Raw genomic sequence first — 24,053 nt, forward strand, 5'->3', positions numbered from 1 at the left:
TCCTTAGAGCACCAAGGAGTGACTAGTCAAAGATCACTCAGCTCATAGGTGTTAGGGGTGAAGCTGGAAACTTGGCCTTCCTGGGACCAGAGCAGTTCCCCATTGACAACTATCCTTATCATGACATTAAGTTGCCATTCCAAAAATGCCTCCACCTCTCAGAACTCTTCATACAATGTACATATTCCTTCGGATTTGACATAGATCTCTTTAGATTCTTTTCAACTGTGAAATGCTGATTCCATGACACTCCACTCTAACCAGATCCATCTCTCTCACTTCGTACCCAAAATACAATAGTATACAAAGTTATAGAGTTTTATAGTTTACAAAATGGCTTTATATAATCTCATTTGATCCTTACAAGAATTCCCAGCAAAAAATCTGTGGCTTTACAAAAGAAACTGAGGCTGGAGTAAAGGTGAAGGTCAATACTTTGATTACAATGTTGGTTTCTGCTCTATCACTTCACGTCCTACTTTCTAATTCTAAAGCAGATTCAATGAATGCACTACACTACAGATTCCACATTACCTAAAGTGATGTACCTACTTGCTAATCAGTGTTCTTTGGGGCACTGAAGGAAAGGATTGGACCAACTACAATCCAGCTAGTTAGAAAACACTGCATTGGCAGTCTTCTGAAAAAGGAAAAAGGTCAAGACTGCTGGCCTTAAGAAGGAAGAAGGATGTTTTTATCAGCAGTGACTTTCCCATACACTATCTACTTCATAAGTGCCATAATCTGCCAGTAACCTTAAATGCAAGTCCCAGTAACAATCTTCATTTTATTGTACAGTAAGAAATCACTGATTTATACTTCACTAATTAGGAACTTATATTTATAAAAAGGTGGGACTGGTTTACTTTCATATCATAAAATGGAAAAGGGGGACAACAAAGCAAATTAGCAGTGTTAATGTTAATTCCTTCTTCTTTTCTTCAAAATATGGTAGTAGTGTCTGCTTCCTCATTATGTCAATCTTAGAAGAAATGTTATTCTAACTCCTTGCCAAAACTGGAACTTCTATCAGTACCTCTAATCCAACTCCCTGCTACAGTAATCATGTCCTTTCTATTCTCTTCTACTTTTTAAATCTTCATTAAATTATTTCTAACCATCATTGGCTCCTTCCCACTTGTATACATAGTACAATCTCCTGAACTCTTTAACAAGTGCTAAAATGCATTCCCTTGGCTCTTCTTCTTCACCTAACTATCACTGAATTCCACCTATCTACAAACCTTCACAGTCAAACTCCCAATTAAGGCAGCCTATTTGTTCTCCTCGCCCTCTCTCCTTAACTCTTTGAAATCTGGCTTCCACTTTTAATATTCTATTAAAACTGTTCTTTCAAAAATCACTAAGGATATTATAATTTCCAGATTTTGTTTTTGTTTTTTATCATAGTCTCTTTCACTCCTTAAATTTAAAGTTATCAATCGTATCTAACATTTCCTTCAATATTCCTGGCACTCTTCTCAACTAACCTGAACAAGAGTTTATAAAGAAGTCTCCCAACAGACTTTTCCATCTCTATTCTCCAAGCTACAAATTACACATCACAAATGTTGAATTGATATTAAATTATTAGGCATATCTATAATAAAAAAAACACTCTTCTTAATGCCTTCATTTAAAATTTTACTATTCCCATTTTTCAAAAAAAAAATTTAACCAGGTTTAACATATTTTTGCCACTTGTGTTTATCTGTATTTCTTTCTTCTGTATCACTATAAACATTTTTTTTGTTCTGAGGCAATTTTTTTGTTCTGAGGTTCTTCCATTACTTCTGTAAACCATCCCTGCCCCAAATATAATGCTCTGCATATAAAATGCTCTCACTAAATTTTAGTGCAAGACAAAAATTAATTTGAGTTGTGAGAAATTTTTTTCTCTCAATCACTGATGATGCCATAACAGTAGACAATATCAGCATCTCTTATCTTCTCTCTTCTCATATCATACATGTCATTTCAGAACAAAAATTAAGTTGTTACTTTTTTTCCCCTAAAAAAATCCACTTTAAAATAGTCTTGAATATGTAAACATAAAGACATTAACAATCATTAAACTAAAATTTTCCATTCAACTAAGATTATAAATATATTCCTTAGAGCCTCTCTCTTTCACCAAAATGCATCATTAAAAACTAAGCTAAAAAACAGAATGATAAAAAGTAGCTTGTTTTCCCCTATTTAGTTATGGAATTGGAAAGACCTAAGAACACTTGTAATTCTACTCTATGCCAAGAGAGGGAGACTTTAAGTCACATTTCTCATAGGTTACTTTATCAGTAATAATAGAATTTTAGGACAGGAAAATACCTTTCAAATAATCTAAACTGCCCATTTTTACAAATTACAAAAATGATGCTAATATAAACTCTTTTCAAAAGCACATAAACGGAAGGGTTACATCATTGAAAAGTCTAAATGAAATAAATGGACAAGCAAAGTTAAGTGGCAAAAATAAAAATAGGAGAGCAACCAATGTTTGAATTTGTTATTTTAATTATAAGTTTTATATTAATTAAATTATAGTACAAGTTCTTATTACCTTCCATGGGGCTAAAAACAAAACAACCTCAAAGTTTTTCCATTAAAGATCAATTAAAATAATTAAGAGTCAGGATTAAGATTCAAAATCTAGCCTTTATTTATTGATACATAATAGGGGTTTCTTCCAAATATTCAGTTCTTCATATGCCTACCAGAATGAAGGAAAGATTAAAAAAAAATCAAGTCCAGTGTCCCTGTTTCTGCCCCCCCAAAAAATGAGCAGAACAAGTCTAATTCCTCTTCCAAGTAGGATGTTTCAAATACTTAAAAGATAGCTTCAATGGTCCCCTATCCTCCAAAAATTCTCTTCTCTACTGCTAACTATTTCTAATTATTTCAATTAATCCCTATCCACTATGGACATTTTATTGGGGCCCTTTAACATCTTTAAATCATCCTCCTTAAGACACTTTCTAGTTTATCAAAGTCCTTGACAAATTATAGCAATAAGAATTGAACATAAAACTCCAAACACTTTCAGATCAGGACAGATCTGAAAAAAATATCCCTTTCCAAGTATAGCTTAAACTGTTTAATTGACTTTCTTGGCTACAATTTCACACTGATAACTCATGCAAAACTTACAGTCTACTAAAGCCCTTTTTCAGGCAATCTGCTATCTAACTAAATAATCTCTACCTTATAATACTTGTGAAGCTGATTTTTTAACCTAAGTGTAATACTTTACATTTAGCCCTAATAAATTTCATATTATTAGATTTAGCCCAATTTTCTAGCCTATTGATTTTTCTGAATCCTGTCATTCTATCCTTCCTCCAGGTTTGGGTAATGAACAAATTTGATAAGTGATTTATGCCTTTATTCAAGCCTCTGTCAAACCTGTTTAAAAGCACAGGACTTTAGTAAAGACCCTTTGAATTCTCTACTAGAACTACCCTTCTAAGTTGAAAACAAAGCTTTAATACTTATGCCTTTACTAAAATTCCTTGTGTTGGTCATTCACCTAGTTTCAAATCCACATAATGGTACTATTATCTAGCCTTTATCACCACCATCATCATATGCATTGTTTTAAGGTCTGCAAAGTGCTTTAGAATATTATTTCAAAGTCTCTCATATTATAAAAACTTCAGGTCCTATGGAAGATGAGTGAAAATCCAGACAGACACTTACTGTATGACTGGACAAGTAACTCAACCTTATTTGCCTCCGTTTCTTCATCTGTAAAATGAGCTGGAGAAGAAAATGAAAAACTACTCCATTAGCTCTGCCAAAATAACTCCAAATGGAGTCACAAAGAGTCAGACACAACTGAAAAATTACTTAAACTCTAGGGCTCATTGTATAATTATAAATCTATCACCTCTGAACCATCATACTTCTCAAGTCAAAATTGGTCACTTCAGTGATCTAAGTTCTAATTTGTTTGTGCTATTTTAACTTTAAACTACTATAGTCACTGTGTATGCTACTTTCTTGATTCTCTCTATTATATATACACATGTACATATATAAGTGAATACAAGATTTCACAAATTTCTTTGAATTCAGATTCATTGCTTCTTACAGAACAGCAACATTCTATTACATTTAAATATTACAGTTTGTTCTTTCAATCGACAATTGAAAAGCACTCGTTATTTCCTGCTTTTTAAATGTTGGTTTAGTTTGGTTTTGTTCCTACAAAATCTTCTGCTATAAAATATCTGATATTTCTGAGACTTTCCCCTGTGATATATGTCCAATAATAAGATTGAAGGGTCAAAGGGCATAAATAGTTTAATTATCTTTCTAACATAATTCTAAACTATCTTCTAAAATAGGTGGACCATTTTACTGCCATTATAACAATATGCTTATCTTTCTAAGGATTGACTAACATTTAATTATTTGCATTTTTTATCATCCTTGCAAATTTATTAGATCAACAAGTATTTCTAAACCTCTATTATGTGAAGCACTTGGCTATGTATGAAATGAAACCTCAAAGTTGTTTTAACTTAAATTTGATTCTATTTACTTTACTTTTGGTTATTTAAGATTATTTTTTCTTCATATGGTCAATGATCATATGCATTTATTCTTCTGAAAATTGTTTGTTTCTATCTCTTAATCATATATCTAATAGGGCTATCTTTCCTTCCTGAACTCTTTCCTTCTTTATTTTCACATCTAAGGCCTTATTCAATTGTTTAGTGAGAATCTCATTGTCCCCAATAACATAGAAAGGAGAGTTTACCTTCACCTCTTTTGTTAACTCTCCTCAGAGGGGAAATCTGGCTGCACTTTAAGAATAGATATTGGTACTTGGCCTTGGCAAAAATAGAAATGCTGCACATTCTATGTAGGTCACTACAAAATTCTTCCTGGTCTCCATACTTGCTAAAAGTGAAAACTTCAGTTTTGTACTTCTTTCTAGTAGCTCCCTTGTAGAACGGTTGTGGCAAACCATTTTTAAAGTATCTAAAGCTCCAAGATAATTGCTCCCTTCCTAGCCTTCAAAATCCATGACCTATAAAATTAAAATCACTCTTTACATAATAGAGAGGTAGCTCCAAATGATGGTGTGCTGGTCTCATATTTAGGATAGTCCTGGGATCAAGTTTAGTATCTAAAACTACCAATTAGTTATGGGCAAGTCATTTAATTTCTGTGTAGCTCATGTGATTTCTAAGATTGATTTTTAAATGGTTTTTCAAACTAAATGGGTAGGAGCCTTCAAACTTTTAAAAATTACAAGTTCTTAACATTTCAATATAAAGAAAATTATTATCAGAATCTAGTTAAAGTAATACCTAGCCCTAGTGATTTTCATGTTACTTATACAATCTGTCCTGAATAACACTAGTAAAACAATAAAAGTGAGCCCCAAAATTTAGGAAAATCTAGGATGCACATTTAAAATATCTTATGTTTTTGTTTTACCTACAAAAGCAAGTCAAATGTCCTTAAGTAAACACAGTATAAAACCTTCTCTAAAATCCTACTTCAATGCTGACAAAGCACACACTCTGGCAGTCCCAATCTAGCCAGAAAAGCTCCAAACCCAAAGAACACTGTGGCTAAATCCCAACACAGAATTCCTAGACAACCTTTTCCAGTCTCTCATACCTTTTCAACAGTGAACTAAATGGGAGATCTAGAAACAATTCATTTCTCATTGGCATTCCCAGATTCTGCCTCTGATGCTATTAGTTCACAAACTTTCCTTTGAGAATTCCCCTACCTAAATATATCAACTAATCCTAGTGGAAATCTCACCAGATTTCCTTGCCACCCTTATACTAGAGGAATTCAACATACACGTTAATCTTCCCTCTGACAAATTAACCCCTGAGTTACCCCAGCTCCTCAATTCCTATACTTCACAGATACACACAGTCATATTTTTATTTCAGTCACACAAAATTATTACATTTACATGATCAAGAATTCTGAACTATAATTATCTAATCATGACTCCATTTTACATTTTGTCTCTAATCTCACTCATTCTTCCTTAATTTATTTTATCCTCATTATTTCACCAAGACTTTGACTCCCTCACTTCTCTCATCCTCTGGCTTCACTTCCTCCATCTCTAATCTTATCCTCAAAGTTAAAGACATCAACATTACACTGTCCTCTAAATGCTACTAACCTGTTGTCCCTCTTTTCTAGGATCCTATTACCATTTATGCCTGGCTAAACCCAAAACCTAGACTCTTCTCCTCTTAGGCCAAAGTGCCCAGAAAGAAACTCCAGATGAAGTCTGACAAAAGCATAGTACATGGTATAATCATCTTTCTATTCATAGAAGCCTTTTCCATCTGTAGTCAATTATAATAGCTTCTTTGGCTTCCTAATTAGAATGCTGAATTATATTGATTTTGTGGATCCCAAAAACCCCAAAATCTTTCTCAGAACAACTGCTATCTCATCATGTCTCATCTACCTTCTGCCTGTGAAGCTAGTTTTCTGTACCAAATATAATTATATTCTTTTAATTTAATCTTATTAAAGTTGGTCCAATGCTGAAGTTGGTGAACTTCTATTTGGCTTCTGACTTTTCATTCAGTATGTCATCTAATCCTTCCAGGTTTGTGTCATCCATCTACTAACTAATGAGCACATTATCCATGTCCCACCCTATCCAAATCACTGATAAAAACATTAACCAGCATAGAGTAAGGACAGATCCCTGGGACAATCTGGTGGAGAGATCTCTCTTGCTGGCATTGAACTATGAACAACTCCCACTTCTGAGTCTAGCCATTTGGCCAGTTTTGAATTCACATGATTTTATTATACTTTCATCGCAATCTCTCCTTTTTTTCTCCACAAGAAAAATATGAGATATTTTATTTAAAACTTGGTTAAAATCTAGTTAAACTATATATACATATAAGCATTCCTTTTCATCTAATAATTTGATAATCTTGTTCAAAAAGGTAGTAAAACTAGCTTGGAGTGGCCTATTCTTGATGACACCAACCCAGCTATTTGTAATCACTTTAGATGCTTACCAACCATCTTTTTGAAAAAGGATGCATTCTAGAATTTTTCAGCTCCCTTGTCTATTGTAAACAGATTGTCCTCTTCTCTCTTTTGAAAATCAAGGCATTTGCCCTCCTCCAATTCTGGGGTACATTTCTCATTGGCCATGATCTTTCAAATATCTTTCACTACCAGCAGTTCAGTCATCACATCTTCCAATTCTTTCCGGATCTAAGAATATAGTTAATTTGGGCTGGAGATTCATTAAGGGCAAATGGTTACCCTCTTACAATCTCCTTAATTATTCTGGATATCAATTACTCTTGGCCATTTTTGTTCTGGTACTTCCAAAACGAAACTCATTCTTGTTGTCAGAGAAAACAGAAACAAAATAAGAATTAGCTATCTCTGCCTTTTTGCTCAGTGGTCAGGTATCACTGTCACCATCTATCTATGCCTTTTTTGGTCTACTTTTTTTCCTCTTAATATAGCTAAAAAGAAGTTGTGTTGGTATAAACCCAGATGGAATACACCCTCTCCAATCCTCCTGTACTTCATCCTAACAGGTTTTCGCCACACAGTATTCTTTGCTATATAGTTCAGATGCATTTCTGCCTACATATATTTCTAATTTCATGACATACTAATAATTAATAATAATAATAGTTAACATTTAGTAGCACGAATTTGTTCCCCCAGACAGACTCTTTCCAAAACCCACAGATAGCATATACCAGGGCTAATAGCACTGGAGGCTGAAGCACAGATGAAGAGATTCTGGATTCAGAGAATAAAAGCAATACACTCACTGTGGCAACTCTACCCAGCACTGTTCAATCATTATTGACACCAGGCAATCAGCATTAAGTACATAAAGAGGATGCTAGCTTGGTAATTACAGTATTATATATTGGATTTACAAGGAACTGTATAAAAAGAATTTTAGTCAACAAAAATAAGGCAGAGAATTAATTTAGCAACGTTCAAAATTCTGACTATTCTCCATTTCTTACATAATGTATGGAATCATTATTTTATTAATCCCAAAGTCTGAAATTCTTTATTTCTATCAATTCCCATATACAAAGTTATAAAACTAAACTAAGATAATCAATTTCAAAATGCACCTTTTCAAATAATTTAAAGAATTTCAAGAAAACATAAAATCACAAGATGTGAAAACACAAAATTTTGACAAATTTCAAAATATTTAGTATCAACTCTTTTAAATTTTAAATAATCTTTCCTTCTCATCCTATCCGATCAATCCCATGTCCACCCACCCCCTCAAAAAAACACTATATATGCCCACTGTTGAAGGAAGTCACAGAAATCCAGGGTTCAGATAAATTCCTTTTCTTCTCACATAATTTACACCATTATATTTTCATGGAGAGAAATGAGGTATAATTATTTTCTGCATATGAAATACATACAAGCATAAATGCAAGGCAAGCAAACACTAATAAAAAATTAATATGTCTAAAAGGCATTTGTAAGTTCACCATTCCGCAAATTAAATGATTTGCCATTCATAAGTTTATCAAGCAGTATATATTTTAAAAATTAAGTTTTATCCTAGGTCTAATAGAATTATTTAAAATTAAGTTAAAAATTGAAAACATTAATTTGTGAATATTAGATGTTAGTTTGAAATCAAGGGTTAGATTTCAGGATTATTAAAATGTTAACATAATTAAAATTTTAAAGCCACAATAAGTGGTGAAGAAAGCCTGAAGCAATCTTTAAAAGAAATTTTAAAAACTCAAAAAACAAAAGAAGATATCTGCATTACTGCAAAACTTGAGACAGAACATCATAATATGTACTGATGGAACCTTAATTCTGATAAGCCTCATATAGTCTTCAAAATCACAAGCCTTAAATTGCTAAACATTAATTACCTAACAAAAATGGAAGATAATAAATACTTCAATTATTAAATCATTTTATAACTATTACCATGTTTAGGTTCTTGGTAGGGATTTTTAAGCATCACTTTATTAACTAGTAATTAACAAACTATGTGAGAAAAAACTCCAGGAAAAATATTATTTTAATATAATAATCAATATGATACACACACAAATAAAAACCAAGACAATATGGAAATGTTAAGTAGGAAGCAAATCTGATATATGAGGCATAATTTGAGATTGCCCTCTCACTTCTACTTTATTTCATAAATTATGGACCATTCCATTTAGCAATCTAATTAAGATGTTTTCCATTGAGAATGGCAAAAGGAACCAATAAATACAATTTCAGAATTTAGTATAAGAATCCTGTCTGGAATAACATGGGCATGTCATGGACTATATGGCTAAATTAAAATATTTGAAAAGTATAATTTTATTTTACTTGAAACACTAAAATTTTCAAGATTTCAAAACTATAAAAATTTCAATTTCATTCACAAACCATTTCATTATGTACACTAATACTTTAAAAGTCTAAAGAGAACTATTCTGAAATTTAAAAATTCATAAGCTTTGAAAGTTTACCCTAATAAATGCCCGAATTATAATAGTTTTATTTAAAGCTCTATGAAATAAAACTTGTATGGCACTTACTTAAAGGCTTAAAATTAACAAATGTAATAGCTTTTACTATATTACTTCTGTCATGTAAAAAGTAAATTATAATTATTAATATGTATTAAGGAGGATTTCAAGAAAGTTACTGAAAAGTCTAATTGTTTTTAATGTCTCCCTTCATAAAGACACATCACTACAATAAATTCTAATTATCCCTAAGAAATTTTAGACTAATTTTAAAATATCTTAAAAGCCCTTAATTTACATGCCAATATTTGTAGATAAATATTAGATACAGGAAGAAATAGAAAGACATTGAATATTAGGGTGAGTGAATAATTTTAATATTTTCAACATTTATATAAGATACAAATTCACATTTTCCAACTTGCATAAAATTTGAAAAAAATGGAAATCATATCCACACATTATAAGTGTGAACTTGCTACTTTGAAGTAAGAATGAAAGTTTGCTTTCATAAACAGAAACATACTGGCATGCCATAAAACATAAAACAATTTGCTTTAACTAACCTATGGCAAAATTATATGTTTTTTTTCCTTTGAAAAGTACTTCAAAAGCACCAATACAGAGCTTTTAATTAAAATTGATGTTAACTAATGTAGAAATTACTTAATCTAAAGTAAATTCTGATAAATTAAAATTTGTATCAATTGTTTTGTTGTAATTTATACATAATTATATTAAAGATCAATGTCTAGAAAGAAGCATGTCTTTTATATGTTAAAGATCATGCCAGAATATTTTATCAAGACCATTACCATCATCTCAAAATTGTTAGAAAAACAAGCAATAAGTGTTAACAATAAAAAAAATACTACAGTTAATGTTTCACGTTTAGTCTGGAGAATGCACAAACTAAAGCAGAATCATACAGAAACCAACTATACCACTGAGGATTTTTTAAAAAATTTATTTGTAGATTGTTAAAACAACTCTGGAGTGCTACTTCTCCTAATACAAAATAGAAAGTTAATAAAAGACCCATTAACGAGTGAAGTAAGGTCACATGGTTGACTTTATTCTTAGTAAAATCAAATATTAGGCCCAAGTTCCCCCTGAAATTCAATCCTGATAGAGCAAGAAATGAGCTGCTTCAAGTTTAGCACAAGCCCATAATTTTATGACTTTGATCAATGTTACTGGTTCTGTAAATCCAAAATAATACAAGTCTTTTTTCCCTGAACCCCTTCATTCTGTGACGTACCATCAACATCATCAGCGGTTTCGCTCTCTTCTTCTTCTAGTATTTCAAAAGGAGTCATTACATCATAGAGAAAGGAGAGGAAGCCATAAAACCAATCAGAGCTTTCCTCTGCTAAAATATTAAGGACTTCCTCAAGAGAATCAATATTTTCATTACTGCCATCTTTGGTCAGGCCTACACAAGAATAAAGGAAGAGAGAGAAAGAGAAAGAGAAAATAAAGGAGAGCAGTTAGGTGGAAAAAAAGAAATTGAGATAATGTGACTTAAGAAAGGAATCTTGTACATAGTCATAGGTGTTTACAGAAAAGTTATTTAGGAAAGGAAAGTAATGACTGCAACAGAAAGTATCAGATCAAACTCTACATTTTAGAAAGAAAAGGCTCTATATAATTAACTCTCAATTCCATGCAGTAAAGAAGATCAGGTAATACAAAGCTGAAAATAACTAAAAAATTATTCCTGCTAGTTTTGGGATACATTAACTTACTTCCTCAATCTTATTTTTGAAGAAGAAACTAACTTCTCTAATGATATTGCTTCAACTAATGTCAACAAAAAAAATGACACTATGTCACAGATAATTCACAAAGTTCATCACTTACAGTTAAATAACCAAGAGAGTAGGTGGGTGTGTAAATATTTTAAGGTCTGTTCACAAGAATTCACTGATAACTATAAAATGTATTTCTTCAAAAATTTCCCCAATTAGGCTATCTAAAACTACACCTAGTTAAAAAGGTCTATTTTCACTTTTGTTTAAAAACAAGTATAAATGCAATTTTATTAAACTAGTCTCCACAATTAACCCTCCTATTATGATCATCAGTATCATTAATAATAAAAAGTCTAAAATAAACAGTGCAAAGTTACAGAATCAGAGGCAAAAAAGGAATTAAAATAAATTAGCTCTCTAACCCTCTTTCCTTTATTTTCCACCAATTACTCCCACCTAATTAAAAAAATAAAAACAAAACACAAAATGAAGCTAAATGACAACAAATTAATCTTTACACTATTTATAAGTATTTACATTCAACTGACCAAAAGAAAATAACTTCAGGCTTTGACTGACCACTCTACATTTTAAAAGAGGCTCTACTAAATAAAGTCATGTGTGAATCTTGAAATTTCTCAGACTTGTGAATGTTAAAAAATTCCCCATTGGGGAATTCTCCATTGGAACAATTCCCTACTGGGACATTCGCCATTTGGAAAGTGAGAACTCTACTTAGATCAGAAATGGGAAGACCTCTACTCCACCAGTACTTAAGGCAACTTTAGAGGAAAAAACTCCTTGCTGAAACAATGAAAGTACTTAAACCCATACTTATAATGAGACAAAAAGTTCTTTAAGCCATGCCTATTTTTAGAATTATTACAAAGGGGTGCTAAGTACCTATAAAGGTCAGGCAACTTGTGAACTTAAAAGGAGCAAAGAGGAAAAAACTTACAAAGAGATTCTAACCTACTCAGGTGTGGATTACTAAAAGGATTAATCGACTCAGGTGTGAATTCAGAATGGGCTGTCCTTTGTAAAACGTATACAGTGATTGGTAGATGGAAGAACTTAGGGGAGGTGACATAGGAGAAAACCCCCTATATAAGAAAAAGGAGAGACTGTTGAAAAATCTCTTGAGATATACAGGCTCTTGAGAGACAATCTCTAAGGAGGTCTTTCACGGGAGGCTGAATCTGGCTGGAACTCCCTGTGAGGAGACTCTGTCCCCCTGAATCCTCACTTGAACAGATCTTATGGTGAGTGATTAGGACTGACTGATCTCTCTCTCTCTAAAGACTCAGGTCTAGGCCATGTTGGCTCAAGGCCCTTCATACTTATTCCTTTCTTACTCTTTCTCTCTTTCTTTAATTCCTCATTGTATTATTAATTAAATTCTCTATAAAACTCAGTTGACTTGGGTATATTCATAATTGGGAATATTTCCCTGGCAACCACCTTTTATATTTGATTTTCAAAGACACTGTAGTGAAACATATTTCCTGCGGTCACAATTTACTCACCCACTCTTATATCTATCACAATTTATACCTTCCACTATTTTAACTCACTACAGTTTATGAGCTTCAACCATTTTAACCATTTTAATATAACAGTTTATGACACCCAACTCTTTTAACTATTACACGTGACAGCATCTTATGCAAGGCAAATTTCTGGCAACTTCTAAATGGTGGCCACAAAACATGTCTCAATGATGAGAATATAATCAGTATGGGTTTAAAACAGGGTGGGAAGCCAGCAAACAATTATTAGAGCATACTACTAAACACAGAATTAAGTCAAGGTCTGAAGAAATGAGTTGTGCTACCAAAAAAATGATCATTAACATATAAAAGTTATTGCAATCTTGAATCTCAGAATTTTTCACCTCACAAACTCAAACTAGGCACTACAGGCTTTACTACACTTGATTTCTCCACATATTATTAATATCTAAAATTAATATTAGAAAATGGGTATAGTGTTGGTCAAGTTATAAATGACATGATGAAGATAATCCACAATTTACTTCACTTTTGTCTGTGGAAGAAGTGATTTCCTATATCACCTCCCTACTGTGGATCCCTGTTTTTTTGTTTTTTTTTGGTCTGGACACTCATAACTGACTTTTAACTGGTTTGATTGAGTGGTCAATCTTTCCATTCTCTCAATGTTAGCAGTAAAGTTCTTCCTAATTAACATACAGATTTGATCATGCCACTGGGGCCTAAAAACCTTTAATAGCTCCTTAGCTGTCTACTGAATCAAATGCAAAGTTCTTGGACTACCATTTAAGATGTGTCAAAATATAATCCTACAGTATCCTACAGCTATAAGTCACACAATTCCCTTTTAAAATATTCTATGCCCTAATCCAGCTCAACTGGATCCCCTAAACACAGTCAGCATTGTCACCTCTATTTCTCAGATTACATCATTCTCTATGACTTTCCCTGAACTCTCAACCAAGTCTCAATCGTTAGCCTTCTTATCAAAAGACAACCAAATGCTATTTCTTCTAAGATACTTTTTCTCTTTCTTCAAACTGGAAATACCCAGGCCTGATGTTCTTCTCATTATTAAGCTGATGTGCCTTCTTTCTTCAATGCATTCTTCTATCTCTTCCCAAAAAAAGCCAAATCCTTCGTGGAACCTGAAACTTTGTCAGTAGATTATAATTTCCTTTAGGGTTAGGGTATGTGTTTTAGCTACATTTTTAGCTCCATAAACATATACTGCAGTGCTCTGCCCACTAGGGACTAAATCTCTATGTGCAATCAACAAGTTAGCATTCAACATTAAACCACCTTCTGGCAAGGAAAGAGATTCAAAAATAGGTTTGTGTGTGTATGGAGATTATATATATATATATATATATATATATATATATATATGGCGCGGGGGTGGCAACATGAAATAGATGATGGAGGACTGCCTTAGAATCAAGAAGCCCTGAGTTTAAGCCTTGCCAATGACATGTACTAGCTGTGTAACCATGAGCAGGTCAATTAGCCTCTCAGTGTCCTAGGCAGCAAAGGTTCTAACTTAAAGACAAACTGCTAATCTACACCATTGGAGAGTTTCATACCAGGAATTACCTATGAGGAAATTAGTAATATGGACTAAAAAAAAACAAAATGAAAACAGAGAAATTTCTCTAACTCATGCTCATGTATGAATGGATGAGAAAAAAAAAACTCTAAGATATTTCCAGGTAATTACTAAATAAATATTTCCTTCATAACCTTAGGCAGATTATTATATCCTTCTGGAACTCAATTTACTTCTCTGTAAAGTAAAGTAAAAGTAAAGTAATTCAATGTCCAGTGACGTGCCTTACAAGTAAAAATCTTTTATCCTATAATTGACTTTTTAAAAAAATCCTTACCTTCCACCTTAGAATCAATAATGTGTAATGGTTCCAAGGCAGAAGAGCACTAGGTAATTGGGGTTAAGTGACTTGCCCAGAATCAACACACCTAGGAAATGTCTGAGGCCAGATTTGACCCCAGGATCCTCCCATCTCTAGATCTGCTCTCAATCTACTGAGCCTCCCAGCTGCCCCCCCAATCAATAAAGAGTTTTAAATGTTTAAGTTCTCTTTTTCTAGAGTTCAGTAGATCACAGACAATACCCCATTTCTAAGACCACCACCAAAAAATAAGTTTCTTTATTTCCTGTCAAATATTTTGAAAAAAATTCAACTATTAAAATCAAGGGCTTTACAAAATCTTGAAAATGGGACCTGGTTTTAATACTTTTTAACATGACGAACTGCACTACGAAAAGATACAACTAATGAACAAAAGCTGCCAGTTGAACACTATTATTACACAAGACAATGCTACAAAGAGTTCCTTCCTATATCTACTTATTTATTACCTCAGCTTCCTTGTAATTCTTTTACATTGAAGACCTAAGAATAGTGTGGCTTAAGTAAAAGAGGGAACCTTCTTCAAACTGAGTAGTTCCTTTTCTACTACCCACATATGGAAGAAACAACCCATGAAAGAAATAGCAAAAAAGAATAGGGCAAAAGGGCTGTCAGAATGGTACAAACTTCAATAGTTCCTCCCATTGCTCACACTCCTGGTAGCTACCCCTTGGGGGAGCTTATGATATCATTTCCAACAAGTAGAAAGCTGCCAAGAATATGAGGAAGAACTTTACAAATGATTCCATGCATCTTAGCTTATCTCCTTTTCTTATACTTTATTCCATATAGCAGCTAGCCCAAACTGCTGTCAGTACGTTGCTCAACCCAAGGATACAGGGTTGTTATTATCAATCATGTGTATTCTCTTCTTGTGTTAAATCCTCTACCTATTAAATTACTCAAGAAGATGTTGCCATTTGGGAAGTTTTGTTTTTTTTTCCATTTCAAGCAATTTTAGTTGTCAACAAAAGAAACTGAAATAAAGTATTTTAAAACAAGTCATCATTGAGGATAGGTAAACTTTTCTAAATAAGTAATTATGAGGCAGGCTCTTTTGGCAGCTAAATTATAAATTTTAAACGATTTGCAAGGTAGTACAATAGACTGAAAAGATCAAAGGAATTAGAAGTCTAAAGCATTACCCTTAAGACCACCAATTTAGCTGTATGATATTGAAGAAATCATTTAACTTTGCTAATACTCAATTTTCTCATCTGTAACAGAGGAAAAGTAATGCTTGCACTGTACTCCCTCAGGGTTGTTGTGGAGATCAAAGGACAATGTATGCAAACATTTTTTTAACCATAAAGGTATCATATAAGTTCCATGATTGGTGTGTTAATTGTGAATTTAACATAAATTACTTAATTCCATCTCTATGACTCATTAGCTCTTTGAATAGTCATAAGCAATGTTAAAATTAGCATGTATTTCTTTTACACAAAATTGATAAAGCTGAAGCAGACTAAATTCAGACCTCATTACCAAAAGCTTTATGAAATAAATGCACACCTTATATAACCTAAAAATTATTAAATTAGAAAAAATATACACATATACTGAATATGTGTAATCACAATAATATAAATAATATAAAAATAATTACAGCATAGAAATACCAGTCTTTGTCTTTTATAATTGACCTGATAACTGGCCCACTCATTTTTAATTTTCTGTGGCATAACTTCATTAAGAGTATCAATAAATATATGCCTAATAGCACTCTTTTTATTATGCTCTTATTGAAATAACATAAGGTCAGAACTGAGCAAACAGAATTTTATTGTTTCCAGACCTAAACTGTACCTTGTCACTACTTTCAAACACTGGAAGATCAAAAATTAAAGGAAAAAGAAGAAGTAAAGTTGAATCTGGCAGCTGGGGTTCATCTCTGGTTTCTTCAACATCAATCAGGTCAAAACCAAATGTATGAAGTCCTGAAGGTACTACTAGATCATAGACTTGAGCAGTGTGATTAGGAGTCATGTGGAGCAGTGTGACTGAATCATGATTTCAAATAAACTTGAAAGGGTTTACTCACCCCACATTTCTAAATATGAAAATTCTTAAATAAAATACAAGTTATAGTTTGTTCTTTACAGACATATGCCTATGTATAAATTAAAAAGTCAACAAAATGGGGATTGCTAGCTAGGCCAAATGTTTTCTTATTAATGCTTCATTTAAAAGTCTGCATGATCAATTTCCAAATCTGAAACATGATACTAGAAATCCAAACAAAATCCTACTACATATGTGAACAAAGCAGAAATGACATCTTGTTAATGGCTGTTTGATAATTCTTAACATCAGTCAACAAAAAAGAAATTTTTTTTAAACATTTAGAATTTAGAAATTTTTTAGAATTTAGAAAAAAATTAGAATTAGAAATAATATTCCTTTCAAAAGTTAACAAATAAGTTTATATATTAAAAGTAACACTTTTTAAGCAGTAAACTATCTTTTCAACATATTTAAGTTAATAAAAGGTTGTTTTAAAACAGATATTCTTATTACTAAGTAGATATTACAGTTACAAATTTTACATGGTTACTGTTATAACTGATATTTAGTGTTTAGTTAGGGCATTTAAAATTATTTTTAAATTAGAGAATAATAAAATATTTTTGATAACCACCAATATGAGCATATCTTAATCCATATATTTCAGATACAAGTATTCAACTTTTTAAAATGCTAATTCAAATATCTATAAACAAGTTAATATAAAATACACTTTTAATATAGTAATGGAAATATGCTTAATGTTTATAATATTAAAGAAAACACACACACACACACACACACACACACAGATAGATTCTTCCTAAATATGGATAAGAAAACATTCACAGAATTTATAACCATTTTGGTTACAACTAAAAATATTTTATATTGTAGTATTCAAGGTATTTTATAAGTAGAAAACAGTGGTCTAATAAATTTTCTCAAAAAATTCATCCCCAGGCAGCCAGCCTAATGATAAACCACTCCAGTCTTTTGGGGGTGGGAGGGGGGTGCCACAGGCAAATATACACAAATCCATTGCTACGGCTTTCCAGACTTTTCTGCTTCATAAGACTTTTCTGAGCTTATCCTCCAACTGGACAAGTTTCAAGAACCAATTGTTATCTCATACTATGATGAAGCATTAGAGTCTGATATAAGTTATTTCATACAAAAGTTACTAAAGGATATGAGTGAGTTTCACAAACAGAAATATATTTAGCTGACAAAAAAATACATTATAAAATTTGATGTGATTTTCAGGTATTTAAAAATTAATACTATTTTCTAGAAATCAATAATAATCAACAGTCTCTTCCCTCTCTCTAAAAAAGTACCACCAATGTAGCAAGAATAAAGGGGAGGGAGAATAACAACATAAAGATTTAGATGTCTGGGGCTTTTAATGGGATCAAATATAATCTATTTAAAGTGTTTACCTTCAAAATATGCAATAGACTATACACTATAACTTTTTACAATTACTATATAATTTCATGGTAGACTTACACAGAAGACACTGAAATTTAATTTAAAATATAAGTTTATAGAAGACATTTTAAAAACAAAACAAAACAAAAAAATTATTTAATTCAAAAGCCAAGTACTAGTTTTTATACAAGGCTTAATAATGTTCAGAATAAAAAGTATTTTATTTTTAAACCCTTACCTTCTGTCTTGGAATCAACACTGTGTATTGGTCCCAATGCAGAAGATTGGTATGGGCTAGGCAATATAGGTCAAGTGACTTGCCCAGGATCACATAGCTGGGAAGTGTCTGAGGCCAGATTTGAACCTAGGATCTCCCATCCCTAGGCCTGGCTCTCAATCCACTGAGCTACCCAGATGCCCCCAAAAAAGTATTTTCAAGATGGAGATAGTACATATAAAGTTATTACCGATTTACCAAGGTCTCCATATAAGGGACACCTTACATAATATCTGTCTACCTACAAATTTAAAGTATTAACAAGTTACAAAGTCTAAAAGAAATATTCTCATAAACAAAGATAGGCTAAGCTATTTATTCATCAAGTTATAAATAAAATCATTTTTGGTATATTCTAGTATTATCCTAAAGTTAAGGTGTACTTGCCTAATAAAGCTTTGGCATCATCAACATCAAAATCACCATCACCATCAGCATCATAGATTCCCAACTTCCCTGTAATAAAAAAAAAGAAAAGAAAAACTGGGTGAGAGGGTGAGAATGAAAGGAAATCAGATAATTAGACAATATTTCTATTTACTGAAATTCTACATAGTAGATTTAGGTGCAAATCCACTATACTTCAAATTCTTGAAATATGAAACTTTCCTTGCCTTTGCAAGAAAAGTCATAATTAACTTTTCTCCAACATCTAAAACATATAGAATTCACTTTGAAATTTTAATTTATCCAATTAATTTTTTAAAATGAAAAGCACAACTATTTAACAAATTCATTTCATTCTATACTAATTTCTTTTAAAGTTTAAGATTATTAAAGAAATGGTTTAAACTGAAAGAAAATATTTTTGAAGCAATGCTAAAAAAGTTAAACAATTTTTCCAGCTACACAATACTAAAAATGATTTGTTAATAGTCATGAAAAGCTTCACGTTTTTAAAATCTAAAAATTCTTCCACCTTCAATTTGAGAATCAAATCTTAACAAACAAAAAGTAAAATGTCAAGTCCTGACAAAATAGGAAGTAGTTATTTTTCAATTTAAAAACTAGCATTTACAGCACAATCACATGTCACAAAAAGCCTCAAAAGTTTTCTTACTAAACAAGACCTAGAAATGAGATTATCTAAATTAAAGGTGCCTTAATACTATATAATATACATATATAGTATATTTGAATGAACCACATTACCCATACCACTTAAAAATCTAATTTAGAAATATAAATTAATATTTAAAAATGAAATAAAATAAAATTTAGGACTCAGCAAAGAAAGATGTCTTTATCTTTCCTTAAAAAAAAAAGTCTTACCATCTCTCTTAGAATCAATACTAAGTAACAATTCCAAAGCAGAAGAGCAGTAAGGGCTAGGCAATTGGAGTAAAGTGACTTGACAAGGGTCACACAGTTAGGAAGTGTCTCTGAGATCTGATTTGAATCCAGGACCACCTGTCTCCAGGCCTGGCTCTCTATCCAATGAGCCATTTAGCCATACCCTTTATCTTTCCTTTTTAGGAAAAGAAGGAACTCTAATTAGTAAAAAATACTTCAAGGTTCCAACAGGATGACCTGTATTTTTCATTCATTTAACAAAAGTTAGAAACATCAGGTTCCTGAAAATAACCCTAAAGTCTAATATGTCATTTACCAAAACATTCAAAAAGTATATTACTGCTTTTGAGAAACTGGGAACAGTTGGAGAATGGTATTGCTAGGATTCACTGTTTCTATTATGGGTCTTTAATTTTCTCTAAAAGATTAAGGTTATACAGAGGGGTTTTCCACTCAGGAAAATGACATGTAATTTACCACTCATGCTTTCTAAGTGAATACAATTTTTCTGAATGAAAATTTCCACAAAGAAATGGGAAAAATAGGAAATTATAAAACTCCTATTTCTTTGGCAAAATGTAAAATGAAAAATTAGAGTTAAATTTAATAATGAGTAAAGCTTTAAAAAAGCTGACAATAAAATACTAGATCTTATGGGAAACTGGCCATACCCCTCATATATTGCTAAGTATACTCAAGTAACAAATAAAGTAAAATAAGGTAAAGTAAATTCCAGAGACAGAAAATATGAGCTTATTTAAAATATGTCTTGAATAGCCTACCTTGAAGTACCTCTGACAAGTTATAACGGAAGTCCTTTGCTTTGGCTGCATGCATATAAAAATATGAGAACTGTTACTTGCATTAAAACACACATTATTTTATTTATGTTCCTTTATCACTTGATTAAATATTGCTTTCCCTTTCAATAATTCACTATGCACCCATAAAAAGAACTATTTTTTTCCCTACTAATTTCTCTCCAACTTAAAAGTCAACTTTGTCTATTTGGGGATTGTTATTCTAAAATTCTTTAAAATTAAAATTTTTTAGTCAAGTTATATGCAAGCAAGCTATAATGGTATTTACTTTTCTAAAAAGTAGGACTATTATTCAATAAACTTCCTGTCAACAAATTAGAAGACTCAAATTTTGATTAAAATTACATTGCCCCAAGCAGTAGCATTAAGCCTTTTAGTTCCCTGTCAGAAATAATATACATTACATATTTGTAATTTCTTCAATTATGGAAAGCTATAATATAATCCTTACCTAGAACTTCCTCATAATCAACAAGGTCAAACCAAACAACAGCTACAGAAGTCCAGACGCCCAGCAATGCAATTACCATAAACCATGTGAAAAATGAACTTCCAGAGAGTCCTTCTTTCTTTCCATTCTTATGTCCTCCATGCTTTGCCTCTGTTGAAAGATAAATAAGTTTAAAATGCCATCATTGGATGAAAAAATATACCTTTCCTATAACTTTTAATTTCTGAGGTGTCCTATATTTCCTAGCAACTAGTTGTTTGAAGATAAGCTATGGGCATGAAGCATTCTATGAACACAAGCAATTTTAAGAAGAAATATTAGAACCAAATAATTAGTTTGAAAAAACTAATAAATTTACCATATCTGATATTTTAAAAAATTGATCTGAAAAACAGCTCAGGGAAGAATTAATTTAAAAGTCACTAAATACTTGGACAAACATGATTTAGTAAAAATTGCTGAAATACATGAAGAAATCATACATAAAAACTGTTAGGATCAATTAGGACCAGAGAGCGAAGTAAACAAGGAAAGAATTTACTGATCATTTCCTGAACAAAACCCCAAAAGGAAATGCCCTAGGAATGTTATAGCCAAAATCCAGAGTTTCTATATCAAAGAAAAATACTGTAAGCATCCAGAAATAAATAGTTGAAGAACCAAGGAACCACAGTCAAGAGCATACTAAAAAAATAAAAAATAAAAAAACAGAAGATCAAGGCAAAAGAGCCAGGTTTACAATCAAGAGTAACTTCTGCAAAGTTGGAGGGCAGCCTTTTATTGGGACAAGTGGGAAGAATAGGATAAAGTACTTTCAAACATCTTTTACCGTAAAGACAAAAACTGAGTAGGAGCTTTGAATTACAAACACAAAAATCCAGAGAAAACTAAAAAGGTATTAGAGCAACTGGAAATAGCTACAGTTCCACATATTTGGATGGAGTGAGAAGAGTCTACAAATAGTGAACTGATCTAACCATTCTGGGGGGGGGGGGTTTGAAGGGTCAATTTGGTACTATGCCCAAAAGGATAAAACTGTGCATACACCCTTTGATCTGGTAATGTCACTACCAAGGCAGTATCCCAAAGAAATAATAAAAAAAAGGAGAAAGGACCTACTTATAGAAAAATGTTGATAGCAGCTCTTTTTGTGGTGACAAAGAATTGGAAACTGGGGGATGTTCATCAACTGGGAAATGGCTGAACAAAATGTGGTTTGTTGGTGATGAGATATTATTGTGCCATAAAAAATGAAAAGCAAAATAATTTCAGAAAAAGCTAGAAAGATCTGCAGGAACTGATGCAGAGCAAAATAAAAAGAACTGGAAGAACACTGTACACAATAAAAGCAATTTTTGACAATGATTATTTGTGAAAACTTGACTACTCTCAGCAATAGACTAATATGGAACAATTCTGAAAGACTTATGAGAGGGAATGCTATCCACTTCCAGGGGAAGAACTGTTAAAGTTGTTTTTACCATCAGTGTATTTATGGTTTTATTTTGGGATCTGGTTATGTATGAGTGTACTCTTTCAACAGTGACCACTATAGAAGTGGGTTTTGCATAACAACAAAATTAAATTTTAAAAAAAAAGAGGAAACAAATACAAAAGTGGGGGGGGGGGGGCAATTAGCACTCAAGTGAAATGGACCAAGAAGAGTTTAAAGAGTAAAATACATAGAACTCAACATGAAATTAAGCTGGGGTAGTAAGAGGGACAAAGTAAAAGAAAGAGAATAATACAAAAGGGGTAATAGTTGAAGTAAAAATCTTCTGGATCCTGAAAAAGAGGAGAGAAAAGTAGATAAAAGGGGGTTGGGGGGAAGGGAATTCTGGAATCTAAGAGGTGGTACCTTAGATATCTGATCTAACTGGAGAAAGGCTAAACAAATTATGTGGTAAATTAATATACAGAATATTATTGTGCAATAAGCAATTGACAGAATTTCAGAGAATTGTATGTAGTATGAACTGAACTGAATGAAAAGTGCAAATTTAGTGAAACAATTTATAAAAGTAATGTAAAAAAAACAACTCTAAATGGCTTAGAAACTATAAAACTATGTATAAATGTTACCTCATCTCCTGACAGCAGTGATGAATGTGGACAGGTACAGAGACAGGCACATTTTTAGAAATGGTGTAGATTTACTGTCATTGACTTTCCATACTTGTTATTTGTTCCCCCCTTTCTCTCATTTTTTTAAATCAGGAAACCATAGCTATAGTGATGCCCAAAAGGGAGGAGAATTGTATTATTTTTTTTAAGCAATGCACAAGAGAACAGATTCAGAAGAAACCAAATAAGCAGGACAGTTTTTTAAAGTAACATGTAGATTTTATTAAATACTTTTTTAAGCAAGGAGTATCAGTAAATATGTGCAGTTTCATGTAGAATTGTATTTATTCAAAAAAACAAAGTAAACCTGTCTGCCCTTTGATCCAGCCACAGCACTACAGGGTTTGTACCCCCAAAGAGATAATAAGGAAAAAGACATGTACAAGAATATTCATAGCTGTGCTCTTTGTGGTGGTAAAAAAAATTGGAAAATGAGGGGATGCCCTTCAATTGGGGAATGGCTGAACAAATTGTGGTATCTGTTGGTGATAGAATACTATTGTGCTCAAAGGAATAATACACTGGAGGAATTCCATGGAGACTGGAACAACCTCCAGGAATTGATGCAGAGCGAAAGGAGCAGAACCAGGAAAACATTGTACACAGAGACTGATACACTGTGGTACAATCGAATGTAATGGACTTCTCCATTAGTGCAGTGCAATGACCCTGAACAACTCGGAGGAACCTACGAGAAAAACCACTATCCACATCCAGAGGAAACACTGTGGGAGTAAAAACACCAAAGAAAAACAACTGCTTGAATACATGGGTCAAAGGCATATGGTTGGGGATGTAAACTCTAACTTAACATCCTAGTGCAAACAACAACATGGAAATGGGTTCTGATCAAGGACACATGTAATACCCAATGAAATTGCTTGTTGGCTGGGGGAAGAGTGGGTGGCGGGGAAGGAAGGAAATAATGTGATTATTGTAATGAAGGAATA

The 24,053-nt window shown here is 32.3% G+C and overlaps 1 protein-coding gene across 14 annotated transcripts in view; it reads right to left on the reverse strand.

Annotated features, from left to right (window-relative positions):
* Positions 1–24,053, reverse strand: part of ASPH (aspartate beta-hydroxylase) — a 261,874-nt gene that overhangs the window by 185,797 nt on the left and 52,024 nt on the right. For 6 of the 14 annotated variants that reach the window (XM_056823966.1, XM_056823963.1, XM_056823964.1 and 3 more), the window contains 3 exons: positions 20,980–21,129; positions 20,490–20,534; positions 18,802–18,870 (listed from right to left, as the gene is read on the reverse strand). In XM_056823966.1, coding sequence (XP_056679944.1) covers positions 18,802–18,870; positions 20,490–20,534; positions 20,980–21,129 — 264 coding nt within the window. Of the gene's footprint in view, positions 1–9,858; positions 10,939–18,801; positions 18,871–20,489; positions 20,535–20,979; positions 21,130–24,053 lie in introns of those variants that run through there. The other 8 variants (XM_056823968.1, XM_056823969.1, XM_056823967.1 and 5 more) reach the window with 2 other exon arrangements.

The sequence above is a fragment of the Monodelphis domestica genome, chromosome 3, assembly GCF_027887165.1.
Source record: "Monodelphis domestica isolate mMonDom1 chromosome 3, mMonDom1.pri, whole genome shotgun sequence".
NCBI classification, from domain to species: domain Eukaryota; kingdom Metazoa; phylum Chordata; class Mammalia; order Didelphimorphia; family Didelphidae; genus Monodelphis; species Monodelphis domestica.